The 17,118-nt window shown below is 40.4% G+C and overlaps 1 protein-coding gene across 5 annotated transcripts in view; it reads left to right on the top strand.

Annotated features, from left to right (window-relative positions):
- RTN1 (reticulon 1) overlaps positions 1 to 15,071 on the top strand; it is a 390,244-nt gene extending 375,173 nt beyond the window's left edge. For all 5 annotated transcript variants that reach the window (XM_064374904.1, XM_064374905.1, XM_012462413.2 and 2 more), the window contains 6 exons: positions 3,021 to 3,228; positions 5,344 to 5,482; positions 6,952 to 7,021; positions 7,596 to 7,642; positions 7,729 to 7,787; positions 14,268 to 15,071. In XM_064374904.1, the coding sequence (XP_064230974.1) occupies positions 3,021 to 3,228; positions 5,344 to 5,482; positions 6,952 to 7,021; positions 7,596 to 7,642; positions 7,729 to 7,787; positions 14,268 to 14,310 (566 nt within the window). In that variant the 3' untranslated portion in view covers positions 14,311 to 15,071. The remainder of the gene's footprint in view (positions 1 to 3,020; positions 3,229 to 5,343; positions 5,483 to 6,951; positions 7,022 to 7,595; positions 7,643 to 7,728; positions 7,788 to 14,267) is intronic.
- Positions 15,072 to 17,118: the final 2,047 nt, after the last annotated feature.

The following is a 17,118-nucleotide window of genomic DNA, read 5'->3' as shown; positions in this document are numbered from 1 at the left end:
CTATAAACTAAATTTCTCCCAAAGTTAGTTCAGCCTACGCCCAGGAATGAACAAGGACAGCTTGGAGGTTAGAAGCAAGATAGAGTTAGTTAGATTTCTTTCACTGTCTCAGTAATAATTTTGCAAAAGTGGTTTCACAAGTTTCTAAAAGTTTAGTAGTTTCCTTGCTTCTTAGATACCTATGTAATGGAGTTTATTCTGAGGTTTCAGTGAGATAACATATGAGAGAGAGTGCTCTGAACATTTCAGGATCAATGTAAATAGATAATCTTGTTCCAAAGTATCCAGAAACAACAGCCCATTGTTTTAAGATAACAATCCTTTTGTTAACCTCCTTATGAGAAACCTCCTACAATCTTAGCAAGTAGTTGAAAGACCTGCTAAGAGATGACTCTACACCAAACTCGTGTTACCTAGTTAATGCCTTTTGCCCACAGTTTCTTCAAGGAAAGCCCATGAAGTGCCTGCCATTCATAGATTTCTTGAGCAGGCATTCTGGTGGTTGGAGATTTAGGACGCTTCCCTAGAAAGCATGCCACTTCTACCAGGTAGAAAGCAATTCATTCAGAGAGGATTCACTTGAAAATAGCAAATTCTATCTTCTCTTTGTCTGAAAACTACTTTGAGGCTCTCCTGAGCCCCTTCAATCTCACAAGTGGGTAAGCATCTTCCTTCACACTAAAGAGTGCCCCCTTCAGCACAAATCATGCTGTCTTATAATGTATTTGTTTCCATATGTGTATGGTCATCATAAAATAGATTACCGTTTATTTCTTACTCATTTGTGTGAGTGTGTGTGTTTTTGTACAATTAACTTATTTTTAAATCCCCACCACCCTACCCAGCACAAAGCCTGGCACTTAGTTCCTGCTCAATAAATGAAAACAGTTATGTTAGAGGAACACTTTAGTTAGTGGTGATGCTTTAGTTTCCTTTTAATTCCCTTTTGCCCCTCCCCTTCACGAAGAGAGTAAATACCTGGAGACCCTGGACCCTCAAAGACCGTTGGGCCTGCTGCCTAGGCTTTAGACCTTTAGCCTAGGCATACCCCTATTTATTGTCTCCAGTCCGTTCAACGCTGGAGCTACTGGGCTTCTGTGGAGAGCCCTTTTTCTCCCACTCTGTCTACCCTGAGTTCCAGGGGTTTATTGCAGGTCATGTCTTCCAAAAGATCCCTCTTCTCCACCTGAAAAGGATTATAATTTTTGCTGCTTCATTCTAAACAAACTCTTCTAAAAGAAAAATCATTTGGTGAACTCATTCATATTTTATTGTTAAGGACAAGCAAATCTTTAATGCATTATTCTATTCTAGCATCTTTGCATTAAAAAAAAGATGGTAACAACCACTTTGAGGATGGAAAAGGGTTGGGCCAAAGGAATGAATTCCTAATGGTCAGTCAGTGTGACTGGGGTTGGGATAGGGAGAAGAGAGAGGCTTTAGAGCACAGTGCTTTGTTTTTTATTTTTTTATTTTTGCCTCTGGAAACCTATTTGTAGGACCAGCCCTACTCAAAAGAGAAAAAAAAATCTGTTTCACCCCCAAAACATGCTTGTGAGCTTCTTCTCTATTTCCCACATGGCAAAAGTGTTGTAGAGGAAACGGAACAAATTTTGCCCAACAAAGTTCTGCCTACTGGAGTCTGAGTTAATATCCCTGATGGCTCAGATAGTGGTGGTGGGTGGGGAGTTTGTGGGGAGTGAATTCTCTCTCCAGCCTGTTATGAGAGAGACTCTTCACCTTTTAGCCCTGATTTACTCTCCAGCCAGCCTGAGGTAAGTCTGTGGCCAAAGAGAGGGTTAGTACTTTAGTCTGCAAAATTCCTTATGTCACCTCTCCTGGCTTGCATTGTCATGAGGGCATGTGACTTTTTCAAAACTGTTCTTTCAAGCTAATTACATACCTGTGTAAGATGAGAGTAGCTCCCTGCTCTCTTCAGCCTGGTCACTTCTCTCTTCCTATGAGCAAATGACTGTAGTCTAATTCTGTAAACCGGGTGTCTGTAGGTACACTGCAGGTGAGGCTGGCAGTACAAACCACTTCCATTTACATTTGGTTGTGGGATGGGAACTTTGCATCTTATTTCTCTTCCTTAAAATTGATTGGCATAATATTCTATGAAAACCATTTGTCACGTGCCCAGTTGGCAATGGCATGATCTTGGTTCACTGCAATCTCAGCTTCCCAGGTTCAAGCAATTCTCCTCCCTCAGCCTCCCAACTAGCTGGGACTACAGGCACCCGCCACCACGCCTGGCTAATGTTTTATATTTTAGTAGAGACAGGGTTTCACCATGTTGGCTAGGCTGATCTCACTCAGATAATCTACCCACCCCAGCCTCCCAAAGTGCTGGGATTACAGACATGAGCCACCTTGCCCAGCCTCCGGGGTCTCTTGACACCGCCACTAACTTGTCAGTTTTGCTCTTGTTTTGGAGGCAGGCTATGTCTTTGTCCGGATGTATATGGTATTGGCTGGCAACTCCTGACCTTCCTCTGTGCTTCTCCCAGACCGTTCTCTTCATTGTTGCTGCCCATTCTCAGCAGCAGGGGCATTTGTATGACCAGTATGTACATCTAAAGGCTACCATTGAGCCGTAAAATTGTCAGCATGGCAGCAAGATGCACGCATAAGCAATGCTATCCAAAAGAGGAGAACAGGTACTTCACAGAGTCCTCCGTATTTTCAAGTTTCTTTCAAAGTCACATAATTCGGGCCACTGTGTGGATGCTGTAGCCCACAGAGCTACACCCATCACAGTATGGTCAATGGGGATTCAACAGTCTTTTCTTATATGTGAATTTGTGAATTATCCTCAAGGGTGGAAACGATTCTTCCAAACCAAAGTGGAATGACAGTAAGTGCCCTTGGTATAGCCGTGTTTCTGCTCACTTGTGTTTAGGAATCCAGATGCCAGGTGAGAACCCACAGCAACCACAGCTTGGTAGAGTGAGCCACAGCGGTTCACGTGGTGGCACTGTGGGAGCTCAGCAGGGTGTGTTTTGTGTCTCCTCCTGCAGCTATTGACCTGCTGTATTGGCGGGACATCAAGCAGACGGGCATCGTGTTTGGGAGTTTCCTGCTGCTGCTCTTCTCCCTGACCCAGTTCAGCGTGGTGAGCGTCGTGGCCTACCTGGCCCTGGCCGCGCTCTCAGCCACCATCAGTTTCCGCATCTACAAGTCTGTTTTACAAGCTGTGCAGAAAACCGACGAGGGCCACCCTTTCAAGTGAGTGCCTCAGCTGAGGAGCCCTCACCCCCCAAGCAGGGGCTTTTCCCCTCACCTGTATTTCAGCTCACAGATGCCTTGAGTCATGTTTCTCTGAGACCCAACAGACCTCTTAGAGTCTCCCCAACACCTTGTCTTTGAGTATATAACATTGCTGGTGAATTTGTGAAACAAACTTGATTATTCTTATTCTAATACTTATTGCTTTGTTGAGTTTTCATATGTATTTACTTCTAACAGTAATCATAATCCAACAGTTACTTAATCCTCTTAACTATATGAGAAAGGCACAGCAGGCATTTTCATTCCTATTTACAAGTGGGAACACTGAGGTTCCAAGAAGTGATGTGACATGCTCAAGACCAGGTGGCCAGTAAATAGCACGAAACCAGGACTAGGGTATTTGGAGTTTTGTTTCCATGCTCTTCTCTAGAAGTTTAACACCGAAGGGCCAACCTTCTGAGGGGGTGCAGGGTTCATGAACAGATTTATCATATATCCTTCTCTACATTTTTATACTGGGGAAAACCTGATTTGAATGCACATTGAAGAGGAGGAAATACAAAAATAAAAGGGCAGCCTACTAAGAGGATATATGACATGTGGCAGAGGGAGGTGTTAGCACTGCCGGCTGCTGTAACAAAATACCATAGACTGAGTGGCTTATAAACAACAGAAATCTATTTCTCACAGTTCTAGAGGCTGGGAAATCCAAGATTAGGGTGGCAGCAGGGTTGGGTTCTGTTGAGGGCCCTCACCTGGGTTGCAGATTGCCGACTCCTCACTGTATCCCACTTTTACTGTGGGATGGAGTGAACAAGCTCCTTTGGGCCTCTTTTCTAAGGGCACTAATCCCATTTGTGAGGGCTGCACACTCATGATCTAATCACCTTCCTAAGGCACCACATCCTAACACTATCACATTGGGGGTTAAGATTTCAACATGAATTTAGGGAGGACACATTCAGTCCATAACACTCCTGAAAACTTAAGTCAAATACTGCTTTACTCTTTTTATCTCAACACAGAGTTAAGTAAACACTTAAAGCACTCTAGGACTATCCCCTAGGTAGATAATAGGTGCTGTTTTAAAGCAGAGGAAAGGAGGGAGGAAGGATGGACCTCTGTGGAGGAGCTTGGCCAAGCAGAGGAGGCTTAAGCTGGGGTGATATTTATATATTTGTATTTTACATGTTTTTCTCACCCAAGAGTTAAATTTAACCGTTGTTTTTTTTTTTTTTTTTTTTTTTTTTTTGAGACGGAGTTTCGCTCTTGTTACCCAGGCTGGAGTGCAATGGCGCGATCTCGGCTCACCACAACCTCCGCCTCCTGGGTTCAGGCAATTCTCCTGCCTCAGCCTCCTGAGTAGCTTGGATTACAGGCACGCACTACCATGCCCAGATAATTTTTTTTGTATTTTTTAGTAGAGACGGGGTTTCACCATGTTGACCAGGATGGTCTCAATCTCTTGACCTCGTGATCCACCCGCCTCGGCCTCCCAAAGTGCTGGGATTACAGGCGTGAGCCACCGCGCCTGGCAAATTTAACCGTTTTTAACTAATGAAAAATGTTATTACTAAAAATACCACTCAGTAGAACCCATAAGTATTTGAATATGGCCCAGGCCACTTGAGTTTTCAGTGCTCTTTCTATAAACCTGGAAGTAAATCCCAGAATAATTAAACATGAATTCTTAGAGTTCTTAAGAGGAACAGTTGGCAGCTAGGATTTTGGGCTATCTCAACTACTTTAAAAAGATAATTTATCTCCATGAAGTTATGTATGGAGAATTCAGCAAATTAGCTGATTTTGCACTGATTTTTTTTCTCTGGTCCCAGCTGGTTTCTCTGAATTTTCAGCCTTCCCATGCTATTTCTTAGATAGCCAGAAACAGTCACAATACTCCACTGAGAACCATGCTTTCTGTGTTCCCAGTGCACTGGAAGCAGGTGTGTATGGTGCCCTGTAGCCCTCGCTGGCTGGCATAACCCCCCAGAGATGACCCCGCCCTCACTCTCAGAGTGAGAAAAGGAACGCTCAACTATTAATGGGGTGTGGCAGCCTGTCTCATGATTCCCTCTGATGAAATTCTCTGTGGGGATGGTTTATTGACAGAGCCTACTTGGAGCTTGAGATCACCCTTTCTCAGGAGCAGATTCAGAAGTACACGGACTGCCTGCAGTTCTACGTGAACAGCACACTTAAGGAACTGAGGAGGCTCTTCCTTGTCCAGGACCTGGTGGATTCCTTAAAAGTATAGTTGCTTAAGCTGCTCACTTTACAATCTTGACTGTTATTTTCCCTAAAGGTATAATACTATAAATTGCTACATCACGGAGAATGAAAAGCAAGTGCTAATTATATTCTAGAGTCAGAAGACCTCCAGTTGTATGACACCATGAAACAGTCTAATCCCTTCATTGTACCAATGATGAAACTGTGGCTCAGAGAGACGAAAACATTTCAGGGTTTCCCAGTGAGTCACTGGCAGAGCTGGAATCAAACCTAGGTGACATAGCTTCTAGCTCTATAGTCTTTACAACGCACCAGATTTCTCCTTAAACCATTTTTAGTTCCTCCAACAATTTCCCAAAATTAATGTTAATATAAAAAATTCTAGATAGGGAATGTGAAAAACATATATATTTTTGCATTGAAGAAAACTCTGGATTCTGCTAATATTAATAGTAAGACCTCCAAGTGTGCTTACATAGTTACAGCTGGGAGACTGAGCCATCTGAAGGGTACAGGTATGCCCAGCCCCTCACTTGATGAGGATCAGGAGCACCTGGGGCTCTCAATGAATTTGCTGGGTTCCTTTGAACAAGCTGCTTTGGCCTCCTGGTGACTTACATATAGAATCCAAGTTAGTCAATTGTGATTCGGCATAGCCATAAGCAAAGCTGGGAAAGCCCAGGCAAGGTAGTTGTGAGGTTTCTGTGCTCCCAGAGCACTTTGTACACACCATGACAGGGGCTTGTACTGGGAGCTGTCTGGTAGCTGTTCAAGGAAGGGCAGAAGGAAAAATGAAAAATGTGGTCTTGACCCTCAAAATGCTTTACTGGAATAATGACTTGCCATATAATGACTGAAGAGAGATACCAGGGCAATTATAATTACTTACCTTAGTGCTTTAAGGTCATGGTTGTAATTGTTATGTAAAAATTGTGGGCCAGAACAGGGGTCAGCAAACCTTGTCCACAAAGAGCCAGATGGTAGATATTTTAGGCTTTGCAAGCCACACTATCTGTGGCACATTTTCAACTTTGCCATTGTAGTACAAAAGCAGAAAAAGACAATAGAAAAAGGAAGAGCTTGACTAAGTGCCCATAAAACTTAATGAACACTGAAAATTTGATTCAATATCATTTCACATATTAGAAAATAGTACTCTTGTTTTATTTTATTTGACCATTTAAAAATGTGAAAATCATTGTTAACTCGTGGGCGTATACAAAAACAGGTCAAGGACCACAGCTTGCTGACCCCTGGCCTAGATTATTTCCTGTGTCCCTCAAACCTTATCACAAAGTGGTCCAAAGGGTTCCAAGAGAACTAAGGACTGGATCTCCTTTCAATGATTCTGCAAAGAGCTTTCAACACCTTTCATTGACTATTGAAATCATGATGTATTCTGACTCAAATTTGAATCTAGGTAAAAGTCAATGATATGAGACTCTTCTTGTCAGGAAGGGTTTTAGGAACAATGCTTTTGTTCTTCAGTTCGCAGTCCTGATGTGGCTCCTGACCTATGTTGGCGCTCTCTTCAATGGCCTGACCCTGCTGCTCATGGGTAAGAGCAGATGAGAGTATATACGTCTTCCTTCACGCCCCCTGTGAAATGCTGCTTCCTAGGCTGTAAGCTTTTCATTTGTTGAAAGAGATTCCTAGGAACGAATGCCAGATATATCTGAGTACAGAGCACTTCTCTTACCATCATAGTTCAATTAAAGTGTGTAATATATATTATACACTAATAATGAATTCTTAAGTCTAAAGGTTTTTTTTTCTTCAAACATAACTGGCTTCTTTTTGGCTTGTAACATATATTTGGATCTGTTTACAGTGGCAGCAATAGATAGAGAGTCATTTGCATCTTGAGAGGGGAAAGTGTATCCTAATTCTAGGAATAATCACAAAATACCTGTACAGGGCTCAGCATCATTTTATTTTCCCTGTGAACTGCCTGTCATCTTTTATCTAGAATGCTGGATATTGCTTCCCAAAATAGGGGATAAAAAATAAAATAAAATGCTGGATATTCCAAATAATGCTATAATATCATATAACCATATAAAAAATGTGTCTATAAGCATATTCTTATTGATAACTCAGAATTTTAATACTGTATTTGTTTTTCATCCCAGCTGTGGTTTCAATGTTTACTCTACCTGTAGTGTATGTTAAGCACCAGGTAAGTTCTATGTGATGTCAAACAATGACATTAAATTTTGACCTCATGATCTTTGGATGTGCTCATTATTTTTTTTCTCTGTGTAGGCACAGATTGACCAATATCTGGGACTTGTGAGGACTCACATAAATGCTGTTGTGGCAAAGTAAGTCACATAGGGCAATGCATAAAATCCAATGAGTGGATTAGGATAGGGGTAATGAGAAGATAGTAAAGTGATAGATTGATTTAAGTTTTTTAACTCTCAATTAAATAAAACCCCATGGTTTATTTCAGGTTTCACAGTGAGTTTTAATGAATGAATATTAAGCTCTATCTAAGGACTGCCCCATGTACAAGAACAAGATGCATTGGAGGAAAGAGGAAAACTTGATTCCAAAAGTAAAATTAACAGTTTAATTCAAATAAAAACAATTAAGTTAACATTTTTAATCCTTTAAACAATGAATAACACTAATTTTTAAAAAAATTAAAATTACTTTTAAACCTTGAATTATTTTAGAACCTTAAAATATATATAATGTTTTGCCAATTAAATAACATCACACCATTTTAATTCAACAACTATGCGTATGTGTTTAATCCCATTGCTTTTTAAACCTGAGTCTTAAACAAGCCTTACTTTATGGCTACCTTATATATTAGGAGATAGAGATTTTAATTTTACATATCCACAGCTAACATGGCCATTAAACTTAGGAGTTTCCCCTACTTCTTGCATTACTATTTTTAGGTGTATAGTCATCTAAAGTGATAGCTCTTATATTGCATTGTTATTCAATATTTTGCTTTATTAAAAAGCTAACCTAATCTTCAAATACTTATCACCAAAGGACTAGACTTTTTCACAAAAATTCTATCTAATTATCTGATAATTATGTGGCTGGACCTAGGTGGGAGTCAGATTTAGAGAGAGGTATTTTAGATAGTTAAAGATGTATGATAACAAAGTAAGAAAGGCCAATCACATTGAAGTTCCTCTGCCATTAGATTATATGTGATCTGCTTCAGTTCTCTCCTGAAGTTTATAAACTTTTGTTTTTTTACTGTGTATTATTTACATTTTTTCTCTTGAATTCATTAGGAACTCATAGGGTTCTGTGTTGAATTTGGATCTGTGAGAGATCTATGATGCATTTCAGAATGCCTGAACTTACCAGCTTGGACCCAGGTGTAACCAATACCTAATGAAAATCAACACATTAAGCATAAAATAATCATTTTATTTTATATTAAGAAATGGTAGCATAGCACAGTATGTGACTTGGTAGCACCCAAACCTGTGGAGCCTGTTTAAAAATACGAATTCCAAGACCCCACACAGACCTATAGAATTAGAATGTCTAGGATTGGTGACCTGGAATTTTTATTTTAATGAACTTCCCTGGTGACTTTTTGGCAGCTAGAACTGTATTCATAAACTACATTAAAGAACACCAGAATAGGGGTTTGGAAACTGGAAGGTAGACATTCTAGACGTAAGTTGTCCAATACTTAGTTTGGGGATCACAAATCACATCTATTACTTTTTCATTTGGTTTGTTGGTTGAGTCCAAAAAGAGGAGTACCTGTTATGTTCTGGAGACTTCATATGACAGGTACAGAGGGTATAAAGATAAATGAAATGATCTTAGCCCTAAAAGAGCTCTTAGCCTAGTGGTGCAGACAAAATTGTACAGAAATAAACTATAATAAAATATGATAAGTATAATAGAGCTGTATGAAATACGAAAGTCAGAGAAATGAGGAAGCCATTGTTCCTTCCTGGACAGGATAGTGGAAAGCCATTAAGATAAGGTGGCATTTGACCTGGGCCTTGAAGGATGGGTAAACAGTTGTCAGGTGGATGATGAGAGGAAAGACATTGCAAGAGGAAGAGATAATATAAGCAAAGACAGAGAAGCATGAAAATGTCAGTCCTGTTCAAGAGGAAACTGTCAACCAGTGTGTGTAGAGCTTAAATGAGTCGAAAAATCAACTAGAAGGAATTTAGGAAGAGAGGCTGAGGCCAGGTGGTGAACACTCTGTGGGGTTTTGACTCCAACCCAACAGGAAATGGCCAGCCCTTGATGCTTTTAAGCAGGGGATTGATGTCATCAGATTTGTGTTTTTTAAATATCACTATGGCAGTTTAGTGAGAAAAGAATTGGAGAGGGGAAAGACTAGAGATGTCTCTAGGCGGTTATCATAATTCAAACAAAAGTGACAAGGGCATGGCCTGGTTAAAATAGAGGGAGAAGAGAGATGGCAGAGAATATAACGTATATACAATGTACTTGTTAAATTACAATTGGAAATCAAGGCTGTGAAAAGGAATGGAAAGGAAACATGTTAGCTATGACTAATATGGCTTCTGTAATTGAGCTTCAGGTAGAGTTGGCTCTTAGCTTCCTAGTAGCTGGGACAAAAAGAGAAACTCGGCAAGTTACATGGTTTTTACTATCTATCAGAAAGGAAGAAACAACAGTTCTTCAAAATAACCTGTTTTGCCTGGCACTATATTTCGAAGGAAATTTCTTGGTGGGATCTTAACTCTAAGGCCTCTTCAACCTCTGAAATTCTAATTCCACCTTAAAATAATTCCAGCAAAAGAACTTCCACCATTTTAGTGGAACAGTTAAGAACATGATCGTTAGAATCAGATAGACTAGGTTGAGTCAGTTTCTAGCATTTTTAGCTGTATGAGCTCATCATAATGTTATTTGACTCTAAGAGCCTGTTTCCTTATCTGTAAATTGGAAATGTTAATACCTCATAGGATTCTTGGTGGTTAAATGAGGTAATGTCTGTAAAGTATTCTTACCTGGAGGTAGGAAACCCTCAATATTATATATCATTGTCATCATCATCCATCCTATTACTGCTTAGAGATCAGTTCATGGGGCATGGAGGTAGAGGACAGTCCCAGACTGGGCCAGTAGACCCCAGGGCCACTCTCTCCTCCATATTGAGTGACCCTGTCTAGGTCATCTTACCTTTGTGATCTCAGTTTTCCAGCTTAAAATGGGGGTTAATAATATATAATAACACTTCTTAGAGTTTTGAAAGTGAGAAAAAGGGCCTCAAATTTCAAAAGACAAAATAAACATTGTAGAGGAAATTAAAGCTTTAAGTAAGTGACACCATAATAAGAAATATGCTTTAACTAAATACAGTTCCCTATGTCTAGGTGAGTTGTGTTTTAGAGTGATAAAATAGCCTATGACTTTACCTAGAAGCTCTCTTGGTGATCTTTGATAAATCTCATGGAGTAAAGGACGTCCTGAGAACTGAAATTGGAAAGGAGCTGTCCTGATCTTCAAATGAGAAGAAAGAAAAGATTCTAGGCATTATCTCTGATAAATTGAAGGCCTAATTTCAAGCAAAAATCCAGATTGAATTAGTAAAACTGTAGATATTCAGAATGGATCATTATATGGTCAGTAAACCCTGGGCTGGTATAGACCGCCCTAGTCAGTGAGTATTCTGATTTTAGTGGGGGTACTCAACAAGTATTTCTGGTGTCCTTGTGGAGAAAAATGGAGATGTATGATCCAGATGATAGCACAGGTGGTAGAATTCTAGAAGGTTGAATAGCAGACCCTAAAGACCCTAAAGGTGTTCATTAAACCATCAAATATGTGTCTGAGGCAAGGTATGTGCCACAGGGCCCTGCCTTTGATCCCATTACTTTCAATCCCATTACTTCCCTTGACTATGTGAAGACAAATCAAATATCTTTATCAAAGTTCCAGGTGATGTACAGTTTGAAGTGAAAGCAAATTCAGAAGATGGTAAGCTCAAGATTCAAAATGAATCAAGGGATCTTGAGTAAGCTAGATTGCTGAATTGAAATCAATAAAATGAAATTAATAGGGAAAGTAAAGTCCTACATTTAGGTTTCTAAAGTCAACTTAACATATAGAATGCAGGGAGGGATAGATGAGAAAGGGTAACAGTAAGTGTGTATATACATTGGGGGTTTTAATTGATTGGTCACAGCCAAATGTAAGTCAATGATGTGCTGAAGTATCTTTAAAAAATAAATGCAAGTTGAGTTGTTATTAGTAGGAGTACAAAGTCTAAATTAACAGAGGCCACAGTCACATCATATTCCATATTAGCCATCTCATATCTGTGTTCAATTTCAGGGTTGGACATTTTAACAAATGCATTAATATATTGGAGTAATGCCACAAAGATGACCAGGGTACTGTGGTATTAGAAATCTAATAGTAATGAGCAGTGAAGAGCAAACTTTGCTGGGGATGATTACCCTGGAAAAGAGATGACTTTAAAAGGACACCATAGCCATTCTCAAATACTTGGAGGTCTAACATTTTAAAAGGAATAGGATTTCTCTTTTTCTCTAAAGAGCAATGAATGGAAATTTTAGAAGTTCTGAGATTTTAATTTAATATGAGAGAAAAGAGTAATGATTAAAGTTGTTCAATAATAGAACCATTTGCCTCATAAAGGAGTGAGTTCCCTGACATTCATTCAAGTGTTCAAAGAGAAGTTAGGTAGCCATCACTGCATGTGTCCTCTCCTGGCTCCTCCTACTCTTGTCTACTTCTCTTCTGGTCCTGTGACCTCAAAGGTTATTTCTGTATCTAGGGTTCCAAACTTGTGTCTCCAGCCCAGACCTCTTCAACTAAGCACCAGGTCTATCCACTTCTTTATGTAAGGTTTCTCTAAAGTGTCTCATAGACCTTTCAGATTCACATAGCCAAACATCTTGAAATCTCACCCCAGAACTTGTATTTCCTTCAGTCATCACCATCTTGGTCAATACCGTTTTCACCTGATTTCTCAGACTAAAAACCAAAGAATCTTCATTGATTACTCTTCCTCTAATCCTATCCTGTGCATTCAGTTCATCAACAAATCAGGTGGGTCCTGCAGCATCATCTCCAAACTAATCCTGAGACTGTTCCCCTGTCTTCATTTCCATGTCTACCATACAGTCCAGCCATTGCCATCTAGTACTTGGACTGCTGTGGGTTTCTCTACCTCCATTCATCGCTTCTACTCCCATTTCCCTATTTTTTTCACACAGCCACCATCATGATCTTCTTACAACATTAATCAGATCACATCACTCCCCTACCTGAATTCTTAAATAGCTTCCCATCCCACAGGGGAGAATCCACACTCCTTACCACAGCCCACAAGCTCCAACGCCCACCATCTGGTCCCTGCCTGCCTTTCAGACCTCCCCTATCCATGCCGCAAACACACGGGCTTCCATTCTGCTTGCCACCAGCTTGTCCTCTCTGTGATGCCTTGCACTTGTTACTACCTCTTCCTGAAACACTTCACATCTAGATTTTTGCCTGATGGCCCCTTCCTGTCCTCTGAAGATCAGTTTCTCAGATGAGTGGATTTAAAGGGGTACTGCCCACCTTACCACTGTGCCCCTCACTGCCTGCCATACTGCCTTGATTTTCTTTATAGCAGTTATCGCCATCCAGACTTCTGTTGTCTTCTGGTTTATTTCTGTCTCCTCAATCCCTACAAGAATGAAAACTCCATGAGAGCAGGCATTTCTTCCCTTTTGTTGACCACTGAATTGCAGTACATGGAAGGGTACTTGGTGGCACAGAGGGAGGTCTCAATCAAAATCTGCACAATGAGCTCATAAATCTTCAAGTTAACAAAACACTTTCAGTGTAAACCTATCCTAAAATCATGCTGCCACATTGTGAGTGTCACAGAATTTCAGGGACCCTGGAGATATCTAGTCTGTGCCACATTTTAATGATGAGTATTTAGGACAAGAAAAGTCCATTAGTTTGCCGGATGCCATGCAGCTAATTAATAGATCTACCTGAGACTAGGACCCAGGTTTTTAAATTCCAGTTCTGAGTAGTTAGACTACTCTGAGGGTGAACATAGATTCCTTTTCCTATGTCCAACACAGGAACAGATTACATCCCTAGTTATATAATCATCTCTAGTTATGCTCATCTTCCTGGCATAGTTAGTAATAGCACTTTCTCTCTCTTTCTGAAGTGTCCCGGATGGGGGTAAATGATCACCCTAATTATATCGCAGCTTCTGTAATCCTGAAACAAATGAACATGTTCATCGCCTAAAAAGATCTGAAAAATGTTGTGCCTTTCTTCCAATTCTCTTTTTTGTTGTTATTTTCTTTATCCAGTTTCTACTTTCTTATTGCTTTATATAAGAGTATTTAGGGGCCGGGCGCGGTGGCTCACGCCTGTAATCCCAGCACTTTGGGAGGCCGAGGCGGGTGGATCACGAGGTCAAGAGATCGAGACCATCCTGGTCAACATGGTGAAACCCCGTCTCTACTAAAAAATACAAAAAATTAGCTGGGCATAGTGGTGCGTGCCTGTAATCCCAGCTACTCAGGAGGCTGAGGCAGGAGAATTGCCTGAACCCAGGAGGCGGAGGTTGCGGTGAGCCGAGATCGCGCCATTGCACTCCAGCCTGGGTAACAAGAGCAAAACTCCCTCTCAAAAAAAAAAAAAAAAAGAGTATTTAGAGACATATATACGTAAAAACTATAAATTCTGGAATATTAAGCTCTTTGGTCACTTAGCTAATTAAAGCAACAACACATAAAATGGTTTCATTAATAACACTTGTGATTTACTACCTTTTGATACTGTCTTTTTAGGATTCAGGCTAAAATCCCAGGCGCTAAGAGGCACGCTGAGTAAACTGACATCCCACCGGGGACTGGACACAAACAGGAATGTCTGAAGTGGTAACAGCTCTCTTCTTACTCGTTACTGCAAATTGATTGTGCCCCCTTCCCCCCAGTACCATAATCTTAGAGACAAACCTTAAAACAGCTGTTTTTAGGCTGTTCCTTGTACTCTTAGGATATTTGAGTCACTTGTGTCAACCACTAAAGTATAGAGAAAAGTGTATTAGATGTGGTTTTTAATTTTGTGTTGCTAAAAAAAGTGCATGATGGTGAGAGCCCATGTTATCTTTCCTTCTTCGGTGTTCTTCTTCTCTTCTCTGCAATGCTTCTGTAGCTTCTAACGTTCCCGTGGCTAGGCCTTTCCTGCCGAGTGCTCTGATGCAATAGTGGAAATCGCTTATATGTCCTTGGGTTGCTGGTTGGATTAATCTTTAATAACAATATATAGAATTGTAGACTGATGTTTTAGCACTTTTCCAACACACACAACGTAAAAATAAAAACGGTCGACCGTACTTATGGTAATCAGTTTTGTATAACTTAAAATAATTAAATAAATGAATAAACCCAAAACGAACATGCAGTACTTTTGTCGTATGGGATTGGTGGGCTGATTTACATGTATGGTTACTAAAAAGTACCAGCATGTTAACTTTATTACAATTTGTATTACTTTCTCTGTAGTTCTTAATGGATTCAATTACGGACTCTGGATATTTGCACTTATGTACTTGATACTGAATGCATAAATAAATGTTACTAAATGTAGAATGTTTTCCCTCTCTTCTCATGCATGGTCTTACTGGAAAACACAAAAGCTCAAAGTGGTGAAGTCACTTGATGACATTCTGGGAGGGCTGGGAGCAACTGCTCACCTTATTCCTCTCTCCAGGACTGCAGAGTCAAACCCCAACCTGGCTTATGGTTTTTCTGGGTCATTAATAGAAAACTGAACAGTGGTAAACTGTAAATCACTCTTTATATTTTACTGTGTGGGGTGGATGCAGATATTTTAAATAGTTTTTTTAAAAACGTGAAAGTGATATAAATCCTTACATAAACTGTACAGCAAATAGGCAGCAAAAACACTGGCAAAAACAATCGTAATTGCTGTGAACACACCGTTGTAGTAATTACTTGTTAACCACCGAATGTTTGCTAAGCCCTAAGAAAAGGGCTGTGAATAAGAGAGATGACAATTGCTGTCCTCACCATGTAAAGTCTTCTAATAATTTCCTCACCGCTTTTTGTACAAGTCCAGTTGCATATTTTGTTTCACTGCTACAATCAAACGTCAAAGACGAAGAGGTAGAAATGAATGAAAGGAGCAGCAATTGGAGGAGAAAATAAACGATTGCTTATAAAAAGCTGCCTTTTACCAGTTTTACACATGGGTTCAGTAAATATTTGTGGAGTTATCCTTCTGTGCAAAGTGGTATGAAGATTACAAGGGTCACTTGACACTGTGCCAGCAGCCAGACACTCTGGTCACTGTGCTGGGGGAGAGGGTAGGTGGCCATGTGGAAATGCTAACTAAGAAAAGGTTAGCATAAAACAAGAGCCATGATGCAGGGCTTAAGCAACAGAAGATTCTCAGGGGAGGTGAACTTCAGGGCTGGGACACCAGATGAAGAAAGTCCACTCAAGGTGAAGAAAGAACATGAGCTAAAGAGCCAAGGTGTGGAATGTGAGACTTATGCAGAGAATGGTGAGTTAAACAAGCTTAGATGCGTTGTAAAGTTCTTGAGATGGAAACGGTGGTGCCAAATAAGGCTGGAAAGGTGGGTTGAGATCACAATGGGAAGAAACTTGGATGCCTGTGCCAAGAAGTTTGGGCTTTATTCTCTACATCTCAGAGTCACATAGACACAACAAAGGTGCAAGATACTGAAGGCTAGACAAACAGAGTGATAATTGTAACCTAACTCTACATAGGTGCCAGATGACTAGGTCTTTATTAGAACAGCCACAGGAAGACTAGAAAGATGTTCACCTGTCCCTGATCCTTGATGTTAGCCCAGCATGCCAAGCATCCACCATGGACAAGGTGCAGCTAACAGATGACGTGGAGGGATATTGGACTGGAGCTGGTGACTGACTGGCCTTAAAAGTGAGTGCCTCCCTGAATTGTGCACCCAAGGAAGCTTGGTTGCCTCACCCTAGCCCAGCACAAAGACTCACTGATCAGGAGGATGCAATGCCATTTTCCAGGACAGAGAGCCCAGAAGAGATGTTTTGGGGAAGGAAGATAATAAGCTTAGTTTGATGCCTGACTTTTTTCTTAATAGATAACTAAATTTAGAAGAGGATTTTCTTTTTTCTTTATGTTTTTCACTCTCTGACCTTTTAGACAAAGTTTCTTCTACATGGCTTTATTGTACAGAATTAATCTTCAATGTCTGTATCTGTAGCATTGTCCCCATTCTATAGGCCCAGAATTCCTTTCCCAGGCAGCTGCTCATTAGGAAGGTTTAATTAGGAACTCTATTTGCTGGCAGTGGTGGAGAAGATTCCTAAGGAAGCTCTAGGCTTACAAAATGATAGGTATGGATGTGGATTTTTCACAAATGGAACATGGGGCACATTATTCCCTGTTTGTACAGGAGCATCAGCCCAGGTGATATTCAAGATGATGGAAATAATGTGAACAGATGAGAAGAGGACCAAAAGCAGAGCCCCTGGAAAACCCAGAGTGAGTGAGGTGATTCTGAGAGCTGTGAACAGTAGAAAATTCTTTCAGCTGGTAGATGAGTGAAGCCAATAGGAGCAGGTGAAGAAGCTGGATAAAGCACAATAGTTTATATGTCCTCTGCTCTTT

Source organism: Aotus nancymaae, unplaced genomic scaffold, assembly GCF_030222135.1.
Source record: "Aotus nancymaae isolate 86718 unplaced genomic scaffold, 86718_ANA_hifiasm-v0.15.2.pri h1tg000011l, whole genome shotgun sequence".
Classification (NCBI taxonomy): domain Eukaryota; kingdom Metazoa; phylum Chordata; class Mammalia; order Primates; family Aotidae; genus Aotus; species Aotus nancymaae.
The sequence above is the reverse complement of the archived record's forward strand: the minus strand, read 5'-3'. Positions and strand labels throughout refer to the sequence as shown.